This window comes from Trachurus japonicus, chromosome 16 (genome assembly GCF_045865225.1).
Source record: "Trachurus japonicus isolate A0001 chromosome 16, Traja_1.0".
In the NCBI taxonomy this organism is placed as follows: Eukaryota; Metazoa; Chordata; class Actinopteri; order Carangiformes; family Carangidae; genus Trachurus; species Trachurus japonicus.
This window is the reverse complement of record NC_140922.1, coordinates 26,498,700-26,518,408: the sequence shown is the minus strand read 5'-3', so window position 1 is coordinate 26,518,408 and position 19,709 is coordinate 26,498,700. Positions and strand designations below refer to the sequence as shown.

Genomic DNA, 19,709 nt, shown 5'->3' with positions numbered 1-19,709 from the left:
GTGTAGGCTAATTTCTTTTTTTTAACAATATTTTTTATTGAAGTTTCAGGTGCATAGCCTATCAAACTTTATGTCGAATGTACAAACATTTTCATTTATATCCAGCCACTCATTCACACAGACAAAGAAAAGGCATAAATAAAATGGACAGTGTGACAACAGACATCAACCTAATGGAGTAAAAATAAATAAATAAGAATAAGATGGAACAAAATAAAATAAAATAAAATAAAATAAAAGGCAGCATCATTTCATAACCTGTTATTCAGTCAGAGTCAAGCAAACTCCTCCTGTTTACCTTCAACAATGTAGGCTATGTCAATCTCTCCAGTCCAAGACATTTCATCAACTCCTTCTTCCATATTGCCAGTGATGGTGCATGGTTCTACATTTTTCCAATATAATGCAATCACTCTCCTTGCATTGTGTAGGCTAATTAATGACTTTTATTTCAGTGTGCACAACTTTCTGTTACAGCAGCTCACGGTCTCTGCTTCTAGACTCCCTCTGGGGTTTTTTTTTTTTTACACTCAGAGTGGTTTTCCTGTGCGACATAAACAATCTCTGGCTCCACTATGATATAGATGTGACACTCACCTTTCCACTGACATCACATCATACTACCAGCCTGCTGTCCCTCTGTCCAATCAGCAGCCGAGAGGAGGCCCATCGCCGGGGCGTCTGGCCAATCAGCGGATAGCGCGAGCTCTGCTCACCGGCACGTCGCCGCTGATTGGCCGGCTGAGCTGCGGAGGAGGCGGGAGGTGACGCCACCGAATCCCAAGTCGTGCGCGTTTCTCATTAGCATAAATTATTCAACAGCATCTCTCCGACAAATGCCCATGACTTACAGATGTAACAATTTGTTTTGGGTTGACTGGCTGATTTTTTTTTTTTGGAGCACCTGAGAAATAATGAAGAAACATTTATAATTGTTTCTTACTGCGAGGTGATTTTTTTTTAATCAGCCTGAACAAAACCCGTCTCTCAGCACTTTGCTCTTTCATATTACTTATTTAATTTTTTTTTTTAATTCCTTAAACATGTGGACTTTTCTGGGAATAGCGAGCTTCACATATCTTTACAAAAAATCCGACATGCTTCTGAGTTTCGCTCACAAAGAGCTGCTTCTGGCCGCAGCCTTGTTCCTCACGTTGGGGCTGCTGCTGTCTTATATCAGGTACTTTGATGGGCACAGGCTCGGATTGTCTCAGGTGTTTCATTTGCCTCTGAGCCTTCTGTCTTTTGTTCCTGTTATCAACCACTTAATCCCTCAAACTTCAGCACAGAAGAGCGACAGAGCAGAGAACAGCTGCACAGAGGTAAGATAATTCATTATGGATTCATGTTGCTTTATTGAACAAAGGAAGACAAAGGCAGATGGCAGAATGAAAGTGGGACTATTTTTTTTTTTTTTTAATAATTATTATTTTCATTCACTTATTTGAATTTATGTGATACAAATCTTTCTTAAGAATATGTTATAAAGTTTTATTCAGTCAACCCTGAGCTAAAGACAAGTTCACCAAATGCTCATGGGTTTTTATATATTCCAGTAAAAATGTACAACATGTTCCATTTGCTTTACTGTACAGTTCAGTTTGAACTTTACACTTGTGTGTGATGAGGCTCTTTCCACTGCCTCTTGTTTTTCCAGAGCCGGAGAACGAGGAGAAGAGTGGCTGCAGAGGTGTCTGAGTCGGCCAGCAGCTCCTCTGTGGCCCCCGAGCCAGATGTGGTGATAGTTGGGGCCGGGGTCCTGGGCTCAGCGATGGCGGCTGTCCTGGCCCGGGATGGGAAGAAGGTGGTGGTGGTGGAGAGAGACCTGAAGGAGCCAGACAGGATAGTTGGAGAGCTGCTGCAGCCTGGAGGATACAGGGCTCTGAAGGAGCTCGGGCTGGAAGGTGAGTGACACAGACTTCTGTAATATTAGTGTGTTTTATTATTGTTTGTTCCACACACTGTGTCTCACTGTGTGTTGTTGTTATTGACTGTTTTGAAGTGGGCAGGGCTCAGCCGGAGAAGGTGATGTTACGTGTCGTGTCTCTTTGCACCAATTGGGATAAGCAAAATCTGAATCAGAATCTGCTGACAGCTGTTTTACTGTTTGTCTGACTCACACCGTCCTGACAAAAGAAGCTCACACAAGGTTTTGTGCAATAAATTCTTAAAATAATAGTAACAATCATTGTTTTTTAGAGCATTTTTCACAATGTGCTTTACGAATGGAGAGAAAAAAAAAGGAAATCAATAGTTTTCAAAGTAGGCAAGTGTTGAAAAACCAACAGAAACTAATATTAAGAGAAAAAAACACTTAGTTGGAAAGTAAAACCAGGAGAAGCTCTCCAATGACAGGACTAAAACGATTCAAATACTTCTCCCCCTTAACTTTAACTTCTGTTTATTCAGGTTTAAATATGAAATGTTTTCAAGAAATAAGTAATTCTGAACCCAGAGTTTCATCAGTCTGTGGGTTCCTGAGTTTTTTAATCAGACCTCATACATATAACCAGTCTCCTCTAGAATTTCTATGAAATCTTTCAAATAACAAATGTAAAGCATCGATTCAGAGAGAAGAGGATCTTTTACAGTGTCCCTGTAACACACAAAGACTAATGACTTCAGTACATTTATAAGATGTTCACAGGTACAGTGTGTTATCATTTAGTTTACAGTTACTCTATTGTGATTAGTGAAAAAAAAAACTCCACATTCATAAACTCTAAGTAAATTAATGCTGAAAAGGAACAGGATTCAAGACCCTAATACAAAGATGCTATTATAGGATGAGTGAGTTATATACGTAAATCCTGAGGGTGTAAAAGGATGTAAAGGAGAAAAATGCATAAAGATATTTCCATTGGTATAATTGTGCTGAAAACATGAGCACATGGGCTGTATATTTCAGTGTTAACATTAAAGTGGAGGTTGATTTCCCATTTAAAAACCATTCAAATGCTAAGAGGGTCATGTCAGTCTCTGTCTTCTGGTCCATCTCATCTGTCTGCATGTTAGCAGCAGCAACAGATTGCATGAATAATGAATGTGGGCGGTGAAACTGTAACCTGTTGCATGTGTGTGTGTGTGTGTGTTTGGCCTCAGGTTCAGTGGAGGGTCTGGACGCCCATCTGGTCAACGGCTACGTGATCCATGACATGGAGAGCTGCACGGAGGTGGAGATCCCCTACCCTCAGGAGGAGACCAGCGTCCAGTGTGGACGCGCTTTCCATCACGGTCGGTTCATCATGGGCCTGAGGAGAGCCGCCCTCGCCGAGCCAAAGTGAGCAGAGTGGTGAAAACCATCATGTGCCAACTGGTTAATGAGATGATGATGATACTGGTTTTGACAGCACTGAGAGTTAAAGAACGGCCAGAAGTATACATTTAAAATCTGGTGGCTGCAGCTTCCTGCCTCGTTTTCAAATCTTCCTCATTTGTTCTGCCCTATAAAGCAAAGTGACATGAGCAGTTTGGTTTAAAAAAGATGGTGATGATAGAATATTTACCAGACTGTACTTGAAGGTATCTCATTAATACAGTTATTAGTTAGTTAGTTTATTAAATGGACTTCAAGAATGAATGTATTTTAAGACAAGTTGACTGAAAAGGCTTAAATACTAACTAACAGACCTTTACTCTTCATGTTGCCTATATGCTGAAGTCTGTGTCTTATTGCGCCCCCCAGTGTCACATTCGTAGAAGGCACCGTGAACAGTTTGCAGGAGGAGAACGGCTGCGTGACAGGAATCCAGTATAAGGATAAAGAAACTGGAGACGTCAAGGTAAAAAAACAACAACACCTTGAAACTGTTTGTACAAGTTGTAACTCCCATTCATGCTTGAATGTTTAATGCATGTGATCCTGTGTCCTGCAGGAAATCCACGCAGCCCTGACCGTGGTGGCCGACGGCTGTTTCTCCAAATTCAGAAAGACCCTCGTCTCGGGGAAAGCTCACGTCTCCTCTCACTTTGTAGGATGTCTCATGAAGGTAACTGCACTGAACCAACAGACATGAGCAATGTGTGTTTTGAAACTATGAGTTTTGCTCAAATTACTTACAAATAAACCAGTTTCACCAATTCCAAATAAACCTTCACCAAGAGTGGAGTACAAAACTACAATCCGCTGCACCAGGGCTCAGCAATTAAGTTCTCATCTTTGCTTCTTCCCAGGACTGTCCCCAGTTTAAAGCCAACCACGCTGAGCTGGTGCTGGCTAACCCAAGCCCCGTGCTCATCTACCAGGTCTCCTCATCACAAACCAGAGTGCTGGTGGACATCAGAGGGGACATGCCGCGCAACCTGACAGAGTACATGGCTGAGAAGATCCACCCACAGCTCCCAGGTACAACCTTAACTTTAACATGAGCTTTTAATTTTGATATAACTATTTCTAATGGAAATTTGATTATTTAAAACCATCCTCCTGGAGTCATTTACACTGCAAAAACTCAAAATCTTTCCAAGAATATTTGTCTTATTTCTTGTCAAAATGTCTAAATTTTAGTCAAAACTAATCTCTTTCCACTAAAAATAAGACTCATCACCTAAAAATTAACTTGTTTTTAGACAGTTTTCACTTGTTTCAAACCAATTTTCAATTAAAATAAGTAGAAAAATCTGCCAGTGAAAGCAAGTTTTTTGTGCTTGTAATAAGAAAGAAAAACTTGGTCCACTATCATATTTTTCTACTTATTTAAAGTGGAAAATTTGCTTGAAAAAAGTAAAAAGTGTCTAAAAAACAAGCTACTTTTTAAATGTGATGAGTCTTATCTGAAGTATAATTAGATTTATTTTGACTAGAAATGACATTTTGACTAGAAATAAGACAAATATTCTTGGTAAGATTATGAGTTTTTGCAGTGTATCTTTGCACAACTTTTCATAAAGCACTGATGCCAGACATGGGAATCAGTGGTGTTGAATATATCCAGTCTGCTACTCAGGAAGCCGCAGTTGAAAGCTCTGACATCGGAGACGTGCTTCTGTTATTCAGCTGAAATATCAAAGCCACATTATCAAAGCACCAGCCGGCTCCTGTAACCTTCTCAGAGGTCCGGCTGAAATGGCGTCGGTGCAGCCGGTCACACTGATACATTGATAACTGTACATTCAGACACCAAAAGAAAACAGACTTCCCCTCCCTCCCCACCCTCCCCTCCCTCCCCACCCTCGCCGCAGCATGCACCTTCAGGTTTTCATCCACAGAGCCAGCTAAGTGATCGACCACCTGTGCTCTCGCTTTCTCTCCTTCCTCCAGAGCATTTACAGGAGCCTTTCATGGTGGCGCTGCAGAACGATCGACTGAGGTCCATGCCTGCCAGCTTCCTCCCTCCCTCCCCTGTCAATAAGCCAGGTACTGAAGTGTTATCGACTGTGCTTGCTGTTTAAGATAGCCAGAGGGGATCTATATCGAACTGATTTCAGCATGCGTACAGTATAATGCACGTCTTCAGAGGAGTGCATCACTTCGGACATTACTGCAAAAATAAAGTTAAATCATCATGTTTCGCTTGAAGGATGAATTCAAAACCCACATCCTCTTTGACCAACGATAACAGGTCAATTCTCATATCTTGTAATGTTTAATATGAAGCCATAGCCAGCAGCTGGTTAGTTAAGCATAAACACACATAAAGAGAGGGAACAGCTAGGTCGGCTCTGCCTTTTGCCTATTTAATACACAACAACTTGTGGTGCATTTTATTTTTTCAAACAGCGCTATGTCTTTCACAGGCGTGCTTCTTCTGGGTGATGCATACAACATGAGGCATCCGCTGACGGGTGGAGGGATGAGTGTTGCTCTCAATGACGTTCGCATCTGGAGGAGCCTGCTCAAGAACATCCCAGATCTGTACGATGACAGAGCCATGCTGCAGGTAAACGCAGAAAACACGTCACTTAAACTAAATTATTCATCCAAGCCTTTTCCTTCATGACGAGAAAAACCTTTGACGTCATTCAAGTTACACTTTATAATGTATAACATCTACATAAAAACATACTGTAAGGCCTGTGTGCAGAGCCTGCAAAAGGAAGGAGGGGCCTTTAATCTTCCTGCTACTTGTGTATGACAGCAAAGTAGAGGCTATATTTGGAAGCTGTGCTGCATCACCTTTGCCTCGTCCTGTTATTACCTCAGCTGTAGGTGAGAGACTGCAGACCAGCGTGCAATATTAAACTCTGCCTCTTTTTTCCCCCTCTCCTTCTCCTCAATAGGCAAAGAAAAAATTCCACTGGGAACGCAAGTCATCACATTCCTTTGTGGTGAATGTGTTGGCCCAGGCCCTGTACGAGCTTTTCGCAGCCACAGACAGTGAGTCTCTGCTGCCTCTGCATCATGATTATTATTATTATTAGTATTATTATTAAGCGTTGTATAAGTCATTTCAACATCAGATAATAGTGGTTTTTGACTTTCATCATGCCCATGTGGTTGTTTTGTTGTTGTCTAGATTCTCTCCATGAGCTGAGAAAAGCCTGTTTCCAGTATTTCAAGCTGGGAGGAGAGTGCATTGCTGGACCTATTGGACTTCTCTCAGTGTAAGCATTAAATGACATCCTCTACAGTGACTACAATAACTGTTTTGGACATTTTGGGAAATATCTTAAAAGTTATCAAATATCTTCAATTTGAGCTTGAATAAAGAAACAGCTGAAACTAGCATAAGATGTTATTATATCTTGTTCATTTAGTCTGAACTAATACACAAGTGTGGTTTTATGGGAGTTATGGGCTGGATTATTTCCCATTTACAGCAGGGAAAATAAGTATTTGATCCACTGCTGATTTGCTCCCTTATTTAACTTTTTTATGATGATTTTATATGATGATATTATTTCTGGATGTTTTGTTGATATTCTGTCTCTCTCTGTTAGAATAAACTAACCATAAAAACTAAAGACCGTCCATTTCTTTGTGAGGGACCAAACTTACAAAATCATCAGGGGATCAAATACTTATTTTCCCCACTGTACCTGTATTTGTGCTAAGCTAAGCTAGTCAGAAGAGCCATTAAAAAAAAGTGTGCTACCAAAATGTCAGACTTTTACTTCAGATACAAGATGAACAAGATGAGTACCATGCTTATTATTATTATTATTTTTTTCTCGCCAGGTTGACACCTAAACCCATGACTCTTATTGGACACTTCTTTGCTGTGGCTCTCTTTGCAATCTACTTCAACTTCAAGTCCGAGTCCTGGATCACCAAACCTCGAGCCGTATTTAAGAGCGTAGCCATCCTGTATCGAGCCTGTACTGTCATGTTTCCACTCATCTATTCTGAATTCAAGTACCTTGTGTACTAAAGAGCGCTACAGTATACTGTACCTGGACCCAAACAGGACCGATCCCAACCACAACTTTGTTGCTTCGTCTGGAGCAAAAAGCTGGTATCTGACAGTACTTTCTATGTTTGCCTTCCTGCTGCTGCCGTCTTAAACAGTGATTTTGCTACTGAGGATTTTCTACAATTATATGCCCCTGCCACTGAAGACGTTATTATCTTAATATCCGACTTCATGCCTTGTCCCAGTTTGGACATGCAACAACACCACACTGTGCAATTAGCAGGGCTTATGCTCACCTCCAGTCTGGCCTTTATTGCTAAAGTTTTGCAATATACTGTAAATTAACTCGCACAAATTCATGATGATGAACACTGAATCTCCGACACTGTTGAATTATTCCTGCCAAACAGAGTAACCATGTGGAACATGGCATCTGAGTTATAATTCTGTATAATTCTGCAATAGATCCACTTTTTCTGCTGTATATTTTCTTGTTGAGCTGATTTAGCCTGTATTTAATATAGGGAATAATGTCCAATGGTGATATATTTTTTTAATAAAAAAGAAAAGAATACATCATTTTAAATCTAAAGCACTGGGTCATAAAACAGAAAGTTGTTTACACTGGATTTCGAGCAAAAATCAGGATGTTATCAGCCTCACTGTGTGGAGCAAGAGGTCAGCAGTACTTTCTGTTCACATGATTTCCTGTATTTGTTTCCTGCCTTTCTAAGACTGTTGCTCTCCGAGTCTTTTTGTAACACATTTAAACTCTGAAATATGCCGACGTGACGGTACAGTTAAATCTGACAAACTTATGATCCCAGAACCCAAAGAGGGATCCCTGCACTGTGTTACTGCTGCTGGTTGACAGTAAACACCTGATGCATCATGGTGCCTGGGGGAAGTTTGGGTTTGACTGGGGCCTGACTGACACACAGAGGGGGGAGCGCACGGTGGCTCACAGCAGGACCGAGTCAGCGCATGATGCTCAGGTGTTGTTGCTCCTGGGCTGACAGAGACACCGAGCTCCTGTCGTGTAATTCACCACAGCTGCAGTGTCGTGTTTACCTGTGTTGGGCTTGATCAGCCATTAAATAAATAACTCGTGACAAACATGGCTCATGTTTTAGTTGTTTTTTTGTTTTGTTTTTTGACAGCAGACTCTTCCAGATGATTTGCATGAGTACACACCTCTGTTATTAATTAAATACATAATAAATAGTATTATTAATATATTAAGATCATAAGATCAAACATAAAAAAAAAATCCCTAGGGCAATGAAAACAAGTGTTTGGGTTTTAGCAGTGGACCAACACTGACAACTGCAACCATTAGATGGCGCTCACTCACAGCTGAAGCCCTGGTTCATCTGTTTATCTCCCTGTCTGCAACAATGCAGCTCTCAATAGACTGGATTAAGTTCCTCTGCTCTGCTTTAGCTTTTAAATTCAGGAGAATGTATACTGGGATTTGATGAATTGTTGTTTGGTAATGCTCTTTTGCTGCAGCTTTGTACATCTGGGTTGGTTTTGATGAGAGATTGGTGGGAATATTAATGTTTTTTTAAAGATACAATACAGTGAATGAGCGAAAGATCTTTAAATATATTTTAGGCACTGACAAAGCGTCAAAAAAATATACATAATGTGCGATATCCACTGTAAATGGACATGACAGAGATCCTTCTACCAGTCGTAACCCACTGCCCATGTTATTGGGGATTTAGGGTGTTGCACTAAAAGCTGCCAACATGGCCTGAAGCCACTAACCTCACACAGAGATGTGAAGCAGGCTACAGAGGTCAAACACAGGCTTTTTTGGGGTGTAACAAGAATGAAATAAACCTACAGTTGTATGTCAGATCCCTGATAAATAAACAGATTAGTTATTAATTATACAAATTATAATTTTTACTCATTTTTTAATGCATGTCATGTTATAAGTAGTATGTAAACAGCACTTCCTGTGGCACACTCCAGACTTTGAACTACATGAACTAAAGATAAACGGGAAAAAGAAGCATCACAAACTCAGCCGTATCCCAGGTTACAACAATTAATTTAGCTTTATTGTTATTTATACATCACTGATACATTGTATTCTGGTGAAATAATTGGAAGAATTATCCATATTATTCTTTGTGACTCTCCACAAGGACACAAATACTGGTGTGGAAGACCAGAAAAGGGGGGAAGAAAGCTCCTTGGGGGTGGGGGGAGGGTTGCGTTGCGTACTGTACACACTTCACCCTTCACCCGCCATCATCTGCCTGTCAGAGGTCAGTCAGTCTACCTGCACATACCTACCTGCACTGTACCTACTGAGACTCACCTGGCAGCCACATGAGGAGAGAAACCGAGCCCTTCTGCCGTGTTTTTTTTTTTACCACATTCAACCCCCCCTTCCTATCGCAGTGTAATCCTCCTTTTTAGACACAGAGCATTAGGGCATACCCTTATTGATATTGGTAGCAGCAAGCTTTCTACTAACAGTTAACATCTTAATGATCTAAACAAAAGAGTACTGTACAGCTACTGCTAAGAGAATCTAAGAACCTGGTTTTAACGCTTTTACACCAGATTAAAGTGCTAGAAGCAACCCACCAATCCACACTTTATATTATACATATATATATATATATTTATATAGCATTGTGTATTTATATCTATATATCTATATATATATATATATATATATTGAAACAAATCTATTTTGACATTAATTTACAGGGTAATATACATTATATTGTAACAGCTGAAATATCAGCACAAATAGATCACTGTCACACTTAACAGCAAAATATATATGATTATATAAACCCATATATATAATCATATATACCGATATATAATTGTCATATATGCATGTAAAACAGTTAACCACGTCTCAGGCTTTTCAAATGATACCCAGAAAAGCAATTGTGTATCAAGACGTAAAAGCTTTACAAGTTTCTCTCTTGAAAGAGCGAACAGGCGGCGGCAAAAGTGCCGCGACCTGCAGGTATTTGAGGTCACAGGACAGTTATTTGCATATTCCACAAATCTATTGCAACACGTTACTGTCTACAAACAGTACAGCCAGCGTCCCGCGAGAGGAGCCGGTGTTAGCTGGACTCACACGTACACCCACTGAACAGAACATTACGACGATGGGTGATCTGATTATAGCTATGTGCTTTCAGATGGTGTGCTATGACAGTGAACAACAGGAGGACTACAATACACAATACTCTATAAGTTTAGCCTCAGAAGACAACCCATAAGCTGTAAAGACTCTTCCCCCGCCCCCCCACCACCACCACCACGCCGCACCGCCACCACCCGCTTCTCTGAGTTTTAAGTGTCATCGTATCCTGCTGCTGATGTGTTTTGTAATATTGGTGTTTTACCACAAATCACAACTTTTTTTTTTACTTTGACAGTCCACCATCACCAAGAATAATGGAATGTGATCAGCTTTCGTCTCCTCCTCTTTCCTCCTCCCTCTATAACTGGGTCTCTCTCCGTCAAGGCTGACAGCACAGTGAGTAACATCCTACCGATTTAACAAAGTCCTAGGGGGATTTGAGATTGAGAGGGGTTGCTGGGACTCCTTGAGGTTCTGTGAAGTTCAGATACACAATCTGTAGCAGTAAGGGCAGTTCTCTCTCTCTCTCTCATTCGCGCAGCAGCAGCAACCTCAGCCGCCATCATCTTCACCGCCTCTCAGCGAAGAGGGAGCTCCGATGGTGCCGTCCTCTCTTTCAAGGCCTGATGGTCCTGCATCCTTCTTCCTTCCTTCCTTCCTCACTCACTCGCTCACTCACTCACTCATCCCCTCTGGTGCAACCTCATCTCACAGTCTCTTCACCATCTATTTATCACTGCTTTACACACTCCCCCTGCTCTGCAAAGACGCTGCACAAGGCTGTAACAAGATACACACAAAGGTAATTTTTCACAAAGAAAAAAAAGCTCCGTAATAACTGCAGTAGTAACGCACAACAAGCATCCGATAGCTGGCTTCCGGCCTGGGGAGCCTTGGTGATGTGCAGTTGGGTTTGGGACATTGCCATTGTTCTAAAGCAAGGACGACTCCTCGCTTTGCCCTTTTGTAGGACTTGTTTTTTTTTCCCTGTGATGCAATGTTTTGTTATTCAAAAGCCCAGATCTCTATGTCCTGCACATAGAAATCCTCCTTTTTGGAGAGCATGGGGTTCCCAAACGTTTTACACGAGTGACTTCTGCCGTGGTAAAGGTCTCCGTCCAGCCACAGGCCAAACTCGCCGCTAGAAGAGAAGACGACACATGCCGTGTTAATCTGGTTATCTCGAGGTACCCAGGAGTTTCTGGCTGCAAAAACAGATTCTCCACACTGGAATATCTCCTTACAATCCTCAGTATCTTATATAACCTGCTATGAAAGTGCATTCATGACCACAGCGGTGTGTTGTATATAAATACTTCATCGGAGGTTGCTACTGAAATATCCGGTCAGATTTAATCAATAAGATTTAATAGGGTTCATATTTAATTGTTGAGATATTTACTCATTTAGAACAAATTTTTACATTTCTTATAAAATTCTCATCAAGTTTTTATTTATCAAGTTCTTCAAGAGTTGCTGAAATTTAAAAAATGTATTTTTTGCTTCCCTTGAAATGAAAAAGCTTGTTCATATTTCTTGGAGTTGGCAAATAAATAAATCAAATTTTGGCTTCAAAGTTCAAAAGTATCGAAATATTCATACAGAATAATATAAACAGTGCTGAAAATGTAAAAATAATATCCAGACCTTGGCCTGATACAAATAATTACATTCAAAGAACTTAGTTTCCAAGTAACGTGGGGACCCACCCTGAATCAGAAACAGTAAAATAAATGAAAAATTAATCTGTACTGGGCTTTTAATGCTTTGATTGACATAAACCAATTAACCACATTTTAATATGATTAGATTCTGAGTGTCCTCACCTTCCTCCACCAAATGCTAAGGAGTCCATGTCTCCCTTGATGAAGAACATGTTGTCACCTGTCCATTTGTACACCTGTTGCAGACACAATAGAGCGCACAACGTTAGAAGATATAGAAGAAATATGCATTGTTGACATACATTTATTATTCCCCCATCTTTATCCTGATCAACATGAAATCTAATCATCAGTGCTGCTTCCTGGTTGCTGTCACAATCCTCTGATACAGTCACATATCATTCACAGCAGATGAATCTCTTCTTCAGACATTAACAAGGCTATTAAAGACCCTTAATGTGGAATAGTTTCCTGACTGCAGCGTCTCTCAAACTGGTCTTGTGGTGCAAGTTTTTTTGTCAGTGGTACAATGAGACAATAATCTCAGCCAGCGAATCTCTCTGTTGCTTTCGGCTCATTCATTCGGTGTCCCTGGGCTGAATCCATTAAGTGCAAAGCTCATTGTTAAAAACAGAGCAGAGCGAAACCAAGAATGCAAGTTACAAAACACTAAACAACACCACTGAGCTGTCATCGTCATGTATAAAGATGTACAGATAAGCAGTTAGCGTGACGTGTGTGAAGAAGAGCAGAGCAAGTTTGCAGGTCACATGCCAAAAGAACATGCATGAAAGTATTCAGCCAGACAGTGTTTTCCAATTATGTTTTCAGCTTAACACAACAGGATTCTGCTGGAATTGAGTATGTGTGTGTGTGTGTGTGTGCATGTGTGTGTTAAGCAGTTGCCTTGGCCCCCGTTTTAATAGAAACAATATATTTCAAAGCAGTATTGATTGATTTTTTAGGTCACTCGGGTGCAGCAGAACAAGCTGTAAACACAACACGGACATATTATCATCTTATAAAAGTTGATGTTGTTATAGCTGCCTATTAACGCATCCAGCAGAAAGTGAGAAACATCAGTATTCATTTGAAGCCGTGTCTCTGGCTGTCTGATGGATTTAAGGCTCATGTTGAGTCTTGCTTTTAGAGACGACTACCTGAGACTCTGTAGCTGCCGAATGCTACATTATGTTCACCTGTAAACGAGTCTGACGAGAGCAGTGAGAAAACTGTAAAGTTGTAGCTACAAAACCAAAACAATGAGCCTGAAGCTGTGTCGAGCTCAGAGCTGCTGCAGAGACACAGAGAGGGGGGTCGGTCCAAACGGGGTTGTCACTAAAAAAAGCAAGACCTTCCTCGTCACAAATAAGTACTGAATCCACTGCTGATATAAAACCCTGATTAGTGCAGCTTTACAGCAACACAAACCACTTACACTTAAATGGACACAGAGGAGTTTTTTTTGGTTATAAAAAAGTCTCATATTAATGTGGATGAATCTACGTTAGCCACACTTGTTAATGGGTCCATTTTGTTTTGTCTTTATAGTTATTTTGTTATTATTATTTAGTGGTCGGCTCGCCCAGCGTTTCCTAGTTCCCTTTAAGTCCTGCTGGATGTTCTCTAAGCATAAAAAATGTAGAATAACACAATCTAATGGGACAAAAACTGATGGCACTGACCTCAAACTCTGGATTGAAGGTGAAGAGGAAGGTCTCTCCTGTGCCATAAAAACCATCGCTGACTTTAAAGGGCTCTGACGCCAACGCACCAAAGACCTGGAGGAATAAAAACAGCTGATTACTGTAGGCTCTTAATATAACTTCATATTTATTTAATAGAAAATGATTAGTGCTAAAAACTTCCGGCAAACAATTTCTGTCAAATAGTGCAGCTTACCTGGCCGTCGCTGTCTTTAATCACCATGAGCACTGGTGTGTCCTGGCCCTGCATGGCTCTGTACAGCGTCTTAATGCTCATGCCATGCTTTGATGTGCCAAAGGCCAGCGTCCATGGGTACCCAATGGTCCGTGGTGGGAGATTCCTAGCAAGCTGTGTGTGTGTGGGAGGGGGGGGGGTAATAATCAAAAACGAGGGGTGAAGGCGGGAGAGAGAGAAAAGAGAAAAGGAATTGAAAAACAGAAAGGTCAGAGCCGGCAATGCTCAATTACATCTGCGGTGACCTTTTAACACCGTCTGGCGTTTAAAGAAGAGTAACAGGGCTCGGTACACACAAGAGGAGCCTCAAGAGAAAGAGAGGTCCAGCAGCACACTCCCTGAGAGAGCTGCTGCCCTGCTGCTGCTGACAGACTGGAGGATTAACAGTGGCTGCGGTGCGCGGGGAGATAAAGCCGACATAGGCGCTTGGAGACACAGCAGCACAGTGTATGCGTCATTTTAATGTACAGATAAAGCAGACGCGGACTAAAACATGGAATTAAAATGACAACTTTTTTGAGGTATATAGCACCGTTTTCTGCTGTATGAAACTAAGACGCTCTACTTTCCCCAATAATTCATCATCAGTCCCCCCTTTTGTTCTTTTTTTTTTTCTTGTCGGCTCAGCACATCCTCCTGTGGTTGGATGCTGGAAGCCGTCGTCTAATCGGTAGGCTGGAAACAAAAGCCGCGAGGAGATGAGCCCCCACTGAGCTCACCTCTGCTCTGCTGTGAGCCGGGTCTCAGCTCTGAGCTCCTTCCTCAGAGTGATTAAAGGAAGCCGCATATTGGCAATCTATTGGTCGATGTGCCAACTGGGACTCATTTGGAGCTGCGCTGCGCTGCGTGTGTGCACTGTGCAATGCCTATTTCTGGCAGCACGTGTATGGGACTGAGTCGATCTCAACATGTCTAAGTTAAGTTTTAAGATTCTTTTAACAACAATGGAGCTGAGACAAATGAGCATATCTGTCTTTGGAAATACAACTTAAAGGGGAACTATGCAAGTCCGGCCGCTTTTCCGCTGTGTTGCTAACCCTCCTCCTGGCCATGTGCATTTGTTTACAACGGGAGATCAATCAATAGAGCGGTAGATAGCTTTATATATCATATACAATGTTATGACGTGTATATTTGTGTAGTCTTATCCGTCATAAACAAGGGATTACAGGTTACGGGGAGCGTTTGTTTAGACACCGGGTCGGAGGCTCTGATCTTGTTGAGTTGTTTTTCAGGCAAGAGACGCTACGTGAAAGGCAGAGAGCCTCCATTCTCCCTCGTAACAAGTTACATGTCATTTATTAAACCATCACAATTACTTCAAAGCTGTTTGATTAAGGTAAAAATGTAGCATAGCTAAGCTAAAAACCTTGCATAGTTCCTCTTTAAAGCATGATAGTTACAAATCACGCATTATTTGTCAGGCTTCATAACGACTTCACACAGCAGCCTGTACAGTACCTTCTCTATCTGGTCGGCCTCCAGGAGGTCACTGGGTTCTCTGAGGTTGGGTTTGAACGTCTCCGGCTCCAGGTCGGTCTTGATGGACGTGCCATGCTTGGAATTCACCTCCTCCTTGGTGGTGATCTATAAGTACAAATAAAAGTCAGATATGCATTGTACAGTAACAACACGTGGTGTAACTTGAGTTCCCAGGCACAGAGCACCGACAGTGGATAGTGGGTTTAAATGTCAGCTACTGTCTTCTATCTACGACTTTGGTTTTGCATGATACCAGGGTACTGATACAGCAGGTAAAACTAGTCAGGTTAGCTACGGCGGTACCCAATTAAGGAGGCACAACCTTGTGATAGGTTGAGATCATTATCATTTCTACACAGAGTGAGACTGGAAGTGGTAAAATGCAGTTGTAAATAACAACTTCTGCAAAGAAGAATGGGTTTAACTGCATGAGGAAACCTAACTTTAGCTACAAAAGCTAATAATTCAGCATTTCTGTGCTTTGAATCTATCAGTTTTCCTGATAAAATTATAAACAAAGTGTTTTCTAGCAACACACTGGTAATCCAACAATTTGATGATGACAGCTGAATATCTTCCTGCTCACTCTTCAATGCCAGATGACTAGGACTGGTTTGGCAGAACTGGGAGAGCGGGCAGAGACATTGTCTGGGAGAGGAGAATGCAAAGTGAATAGGAAATCAAGCCAATGAATTATTTGCACTCCACTGTTTGACATTTTCTCTGACCAACGGACTGTTTGGGTTATTTATCTTTCTCGATAACAGAGGCTGATTGTGGAGCGCTTTGCCACTGGTGGCTGGGATGCTCTCATGTTTCACTTCTCATTCAAATAGGGCCTGTCTGCATTGTCCTCAGAAAACATCATTCACCCTGTCAGGGGAGTCTTACTTCCACCCTCTCTCGCCGACACACCATCTCTTTGTCCTTCGATACTCTGGCCGTCTCTCTCTTTCTTAGTGCTCATACAGGCCACATTCACCTAATCTGATCAAAGGCAATTTTCTTTTTTAAGAAAAAAGGGGAATTTCCTACCGATTAACCCATTTTGGTGTGACCTACAGGACATGAAGAAGACTAATACTCACACACACTAGTGTTTATCTATAGGCAGCACAACTGTGACTGTAAACTAGCTAATAACCAGACTACTCCATTGGGTTGAAGCGCTAAAAACACTGTGACAGTGCGTCTACGAAGGGAAGCCTGACACATGGAGATAAGGCTGCTGTCATGTGGAGACGTCACCTCATCACTCCAAAAAAACAAAAAAGAGAGAAAAGGAAAAAGAAAACAACTCAATTTATAGTTGATCACAAATTATTGATTCTTCATTTATTTTCCAAAGAGGTTTGTGATCTCAAACACTCTCAATTTGTATTTTTTTTTTTTTTTTTTAGCAATGGCGAGTGATTTTAATGTTAGTATGCCACAGCAGCAGCAGCAGCAGGAGGAGCAGCAGGAGCAGTAGCTGCCGCTCCCAAAAGCCTTTAAATATGGAGCCTAAAGATGACCATGTCGGTGCAGACAGCAGCAGGGAGAAGGGACAGACAGGGCTGGTCAGGGCACCTGGAGTCGTTTGCAGAGCGAGCGCAGATCTTCACTGTTTAGAGCATCAATCCGACGGTGGTACTCCGTCAGAGACACTACCTGGTAGTACAAAGACAGGAACAGGTGGAACATAAAACCGCCAGTTCTACTGCTGGCCATGGGGAGGAAAGGATGAGTTTTTGGAGGGAATTAATGTGGACTAAATTGTGGGTTATTTTGCAGTAAAACTTAACATTCCTCCTTACAATAAGGCAGATGTTAAAAAGTTTAAATAAACATACTGCAAAGATAATGGCTTAAGGCCCTATTAAGAGTTTACTTTGGGTAAAAGAGAAGGGATGGGGTATTTCAGAGCACTCAGTCGTTTTGCATGTTTGTGTAATATGTTCAGTATTACCGTCTTTTATACTAAGAAGGGTTTGTCAAACCTGCTGTTTCCATAAAACACTGGATTTTGTTTCAAGCCTGTTTAGTGAGAATCCACCAAAAGATGAAAACAACACTGCAGCCAAAAAACTTTTAAAAAACCACTACACTACTAACCTGCCTTTTAGTCAACTTCAAATGTAAAATAAAAAAGAAACAGAACAAAAAAGTAAAACAAAACAAAACCCCAAAAACTCTGGAGAGGGTTGTGAAAACCACTAGATTTCAAAGCCGAAACACAAAACAACAACAACAAAAATAGCTGAGGTCCCTCTGATGCAACGACACTTGCCAAATCCACCAACATTGTACCATCCTCTTGTTTGTCAGGCACAACAATCCACAAAACAACAACCCAGACAGACCAACACAATGACCTACTAAGCATGGCTACAGTCCAACAAAGTTACACCCCACGCTGTTGCTGCATACTCCACCGAGAGCTGCTGCCGCTGCCCCTGAACAAACGTTGGCGTATAATAGTCCACTGAGTCTCAGTAAAAGACAGATATTTTAAAAGCCTTGTGCACGAGATAAACAAACTCAAAAACTCACAAAAACACATGCACAGCACAGTCATATACACAGATTCATCGTTCAACAACACAAGCTCTTCAAACAGGGGTCTTCTTAAAATAAACACTGTAAATGCACTCATGCCTTGAGCTACTTTAATTCACTTTTTTCCTTTATTGAATATCTAAGACAAGCCTTTTTAGGCTGACAAACAGCTCTCAGTATTGCAGCAATAGGATGATAAATTACAGCCCTCACAAAAAAATGCATCTCTGCTTCACTTCACCTTCAGCCTGAAAGCACTTTAGGGGCATTTTGTCCTCTGGAGAAACGGGTAAGCTAAGCTAAACTAGCAGCATGCTAAGCCCTGCTGGCTGCAGAAAAATACAGTTTATCAATGTGAATCAAACACCTTTATTTATTTATTTCTTTTTATCAGAGGATAGCCTATCAATGTCATGAAAAGGTCAGCGTTTCAAAATGCAGACAGTGAGTTTAATACTGAGTCACACACACCTAAGACAAGGTAAGTGTGATTTAACAAAGCTATTACATGAAGAAATCTGGTTAATTATAGGGGGAGAAAAATGATCTGCTAATATTTGTCAAGGTTTAAATTAAAGCAACTTGTGTTGTGCTGCTGGCGGTGGGAGTGGCGTCTGTTTTTTTTCTTCTCTAAACTGCCAACCTAATAGCTCTGTAAACTTTTAGACAGTTTATAAATCCACACACAAACATACACACACACTGAGCCAAAGGATTAGACAACAGATGAGAGCAGAGCAGCAGTGTCCCCCTGACTGACAAACACCCCCAGATAGTGGCCACTTTGTTTTCCCAGCTACAGCCACACTGGACACCCGGCTAGAGAGGCTAGCAGGCTAGTTAGCTTCGCTAGCGGGCTAGCACGGCTTACTAACAACACCAACATTAACAACAAACAAAAAGAGCAGCAACAACAGCAACAAATGAACAAACTAGAACACATAACACCGCAGCTGATTGAAAAAACAAAACAAAAATAAAAAACAAGCAACATACACATGAGTACTTGGGGGTCAGCCGTGTCTCTTGGTCCTTCACCCTCCTAGAAAACATGACTTGCTTTCTGGGCGAGGTTTTAAAAGCTGAAAAGTCACATCACAGATCCTTTAAGTTCTCCTCCTCCTCCCCCAAGTGTAAGTGCAGCCCCCGAGATAAGCAGCAGCAGCCAGCAGCCGGAGTTGGTATGATGAAGCCTGCTGCCAACCCAGGCTGCTTGACTAAAATAGCAACATTTTTTTTTTTCCGGTGGGGTCTCTACAACGCATGATTTGTGTGGCATCGCGAACAGCCAATGACAACACGGGACAGGAGGGAACCCGGCTTCCTATTGGTTAAAAAATTGATGATCCCGCCCCATAACAGAAGGGATTTAAAGAGACAGTAACGCTCCCTGTGTCCCATGAGGTGTGTTTTGTATCTAGATTTTAACCAATGACAAAATGACCGATGACAAAAACTTGGCCTGTTAGGAGCAAACGAATAAACAAATAAATTAATATAAATACACGAAGGAAAAATATAAATAATTAAAATAAAAATACATAAATAAACGTAATTAAAATCGATTTGCTCAATATTCTCTCAACAAAACTCTTCCACAAAACTAATGTTTGTTTGTGAAGCTCCAAAGCTGTGTTGGTTAAAAATCATGTAGGCTAGTGT

The 19,709-nt window shown here is 41.3% G+C and overlaps 2 protein-coding genes across 7 annotated transcripts in view; one reads left to right on the top strand and one right to left on the bottom strand.

The window, feature by feature from the left end:
* The first annotated feature begins 855 nt into the window (after positions 1–855).
* Positions 856–8,412, top strand: sqlea (squalene epoxidase a). Its single transcript, XM_085802869.1, has 11 exons — positions 856–1,322; positions 1,658–1,904; positions 3,103–3,280; positions 3,686–3,782; positions 3,876–3,989; positions 4,174–4,345; positions 5,261–5,356; positions 5,737–5,879; positions 6,220–6,316; positions 6,456–6,543; positions 7,118–8,412. The coding sequence occupies exons 1-11, from the start codon at positions 1,044–1,046 to the stop codon at positions 7,308–7,310; spliced, it is 1,704 nt and encodes a 567-aa protein (XP_085658995.1). The 5' UTR covers positions 856–1,043; the 3' UTR covers positions 7,311–8,412.
* Positions 8,413–9,342: 930 nt separating this feature from the next.
* Positions 9,343–19,709, bottom strand: part of oxr1a (oxidation resistance 1a) — a 148,024-nt gene continuing 137,657 nt past the window's right edge. For 5 of the 6 annotated variants that reach the window (XM_085802866.1, XM_085802864.1, XM_085802863.1 and 2 more), the window contains 6 exons: positions 17,079–17,159; positions 15,489–15,614; positions 13,989–14,141; positions 13,772–13,867; positions 12,249–12,322; positions 9,343–11,563 (listed from right to left, as the gene is read on the bottom strand). In XM_085802866.1, the coding sequence (XP_085658992.1) occupies positions 11,428–11,563; positions 12,249–12,322; positions 13,772–13,867; positions 13,989–14,141; positions 15,489–15,614; positions 17,079–17,159 (666 nt within the window). In that variant the 3' untranslated portion in view covers positions 9,343–11,427. The remainder of the gene's footprint in view (positions 11,564–12,248; positions 12,323–13,771; positions 13,868–13,988; positions 14,142–15,488; positions 15,615–17,078; positions 17,160–19,709) is intronic. The other variant, XM_085802865.1, reaches the window with a different exon arrangement.

Bases quoted from the DNA above. Each gene is read 5' to 3' on its own strand.
- sqlea (XM_085802869.1), top strand. From the start codon at position 1,044: ATGTGGACTTTTCTGGGAATAGCGAGCTTCACATATCTTTACAAAAAA. The intron at 3,281-3,685 runs GTGAGCAGAGTG...TGCGCCCCCCAG, and splicing joins GCCGCCCTCGCCGAGCCAAA to TGTCACATTCGTAGAAGGCA. The intron at 3,990-4,173 runs GTAACTGCACTG...GCTTCTTCCCAG, and splicing joins TTGTAGGATGTCTCATGAAG to GACTGTCCCCAGTTTAAAGC.